Below are 1,219 nucleotides of genomic sequence, written 5' to 3' on the forward strand. Positions count from 1 at the left end.
CAGGCGCCGCTCCTCCTGCTTCAGCTGCCAAGGACTGAGCTAAGCCCAGACCCTGGTGTTGGAGGGCTGGGCTGGGTAGGAGGGGGCCTGGTGCAGGCAGGTGTCCCAGCTCCTCAGCAAGGCCCTCGGGATGGGGAGGTACACACAGAAATTAGAGGCCCCAACCTGGCAGCTGAGCTGTCTGTGCAGGGAGGGATGCAGAAGCAGTGGGCTCTGCCACCATCCCTGCCTGGGACCCCTTCCCCCAGGAGACCCTGAGCTGCCAAACCCTGCCCCACAGGGACCCCTAGCCCCACAGCAACCCCCAGCCACTCGCGGCATCTCACAGCTGGATGCACCATGACCCCCATCAGCCCCACAGTGACCTGCTCTCTGCTCACTGTCCTGTCCCTCTGCTGCCCTGTGCCGTGGGGACACTCCTAAGCCTTACCTTGTCCCCCACATCCCCAGCTCAGCCCGTGTGCATTGTCAACAAGGAGGAGGCACAGAACCCAGTGGAGGTGGTGGAGGGGGACAGCGTGACACTGGTGGCCCGGCTGACCCCAGAGACAGCCACGGCACAAGGCAGAAGGATGGACAGACACTGCGCTCGGGTGGGCGGCTGCTGGTGTGCAGTGAGGGCCCCGCACGCAGCCTCACCATCAAGCAAACAGACCTGGGTGACAGCGGCATCTTCTTCTGCGATGCCGGTGACGATGAGGTGCACTTCACGCTGCATGTGAAAGGTGGGCCTGGGGACATCCCTCACCCATGCCAGGGGGCAGGAGCTGGCCCCTGCCCCACACCAGATGCTTTGTGTCCCCATCCCATGCTGGTGCTGCCGGCAGGGGCACAGCTAAGCCTGACGAAACAGACCTGGGTGACAGCGGCATCTTCTTCTGCGATGCCGGTGACGATGAGGTGCACTTCACGCTGCATGTGAAAGGTGGGCCTGGGGACATCCCTCACCCATGCCAGGGGGCAGGAGCTGGCCCCTGCCCCACACCAGATGCTTTGTGTCCCCATCCCATGCTGGTGCTGCCGGCAGGGGCACAGCTAAGCCTGACGCTCCACCTGGCACAGAGGCGCCCGTGCTGTTTGTGAACAAGCGTGAGAAGCAGGAGAAGCTGCTGGTGCTGGAGGGTGGCAGTGCCGTGCTTTCGGCCGTCGCCTCCTCGGAGCGAGCTGTTGTCACCTGGCTGGGCCCACAGCAGACGGCGGTGGCTGGCGAGCGCTGCGA

At 64.6% G+C, this 1,219-nt stretch overlaps 1 protein-coding gene across 1 annotated transcript in view; it reads left to right on the plus strand.

Annotated features, from left to right (window-relative positions):
* The window catches only part of OBSL1 (obscurin-like 1), a 15,376-nt gene that overhangs the window by 10,115 nt on the left and 4,042 nt on the right, over window positions 1-1,219 (plus strand). Inside the window, 3 exon segments of the mRNA XM_010192549.1 lie at window positions 451-561; window positions 564-725; window positions 1,063-1,212. Coding sequence (XP_010190851.1) covers window positions 451-561; window positions 564-725; window positions 1,063-1,212 — 423 coding nt within the window.

The sequence above is a fragment of the Mesitornis unicolor genome, unplaced genomic scaffold, assembly GCF_000695765.1.
Source record: "Mesitornis unicolor isolate BGI_N332 unplaced genomic scaffold, ASM69576v1 scaffold35149, whole genome shotgun sequence".
In the NCBI taxonomy this organism is placed as follows: domain Eukaryota; kingdom Metazoa; phylum Chordata; class Aves; order Mesitornithiformes; family Mesitornithidae; genus Mesitornis; species Mesitornis unicolor.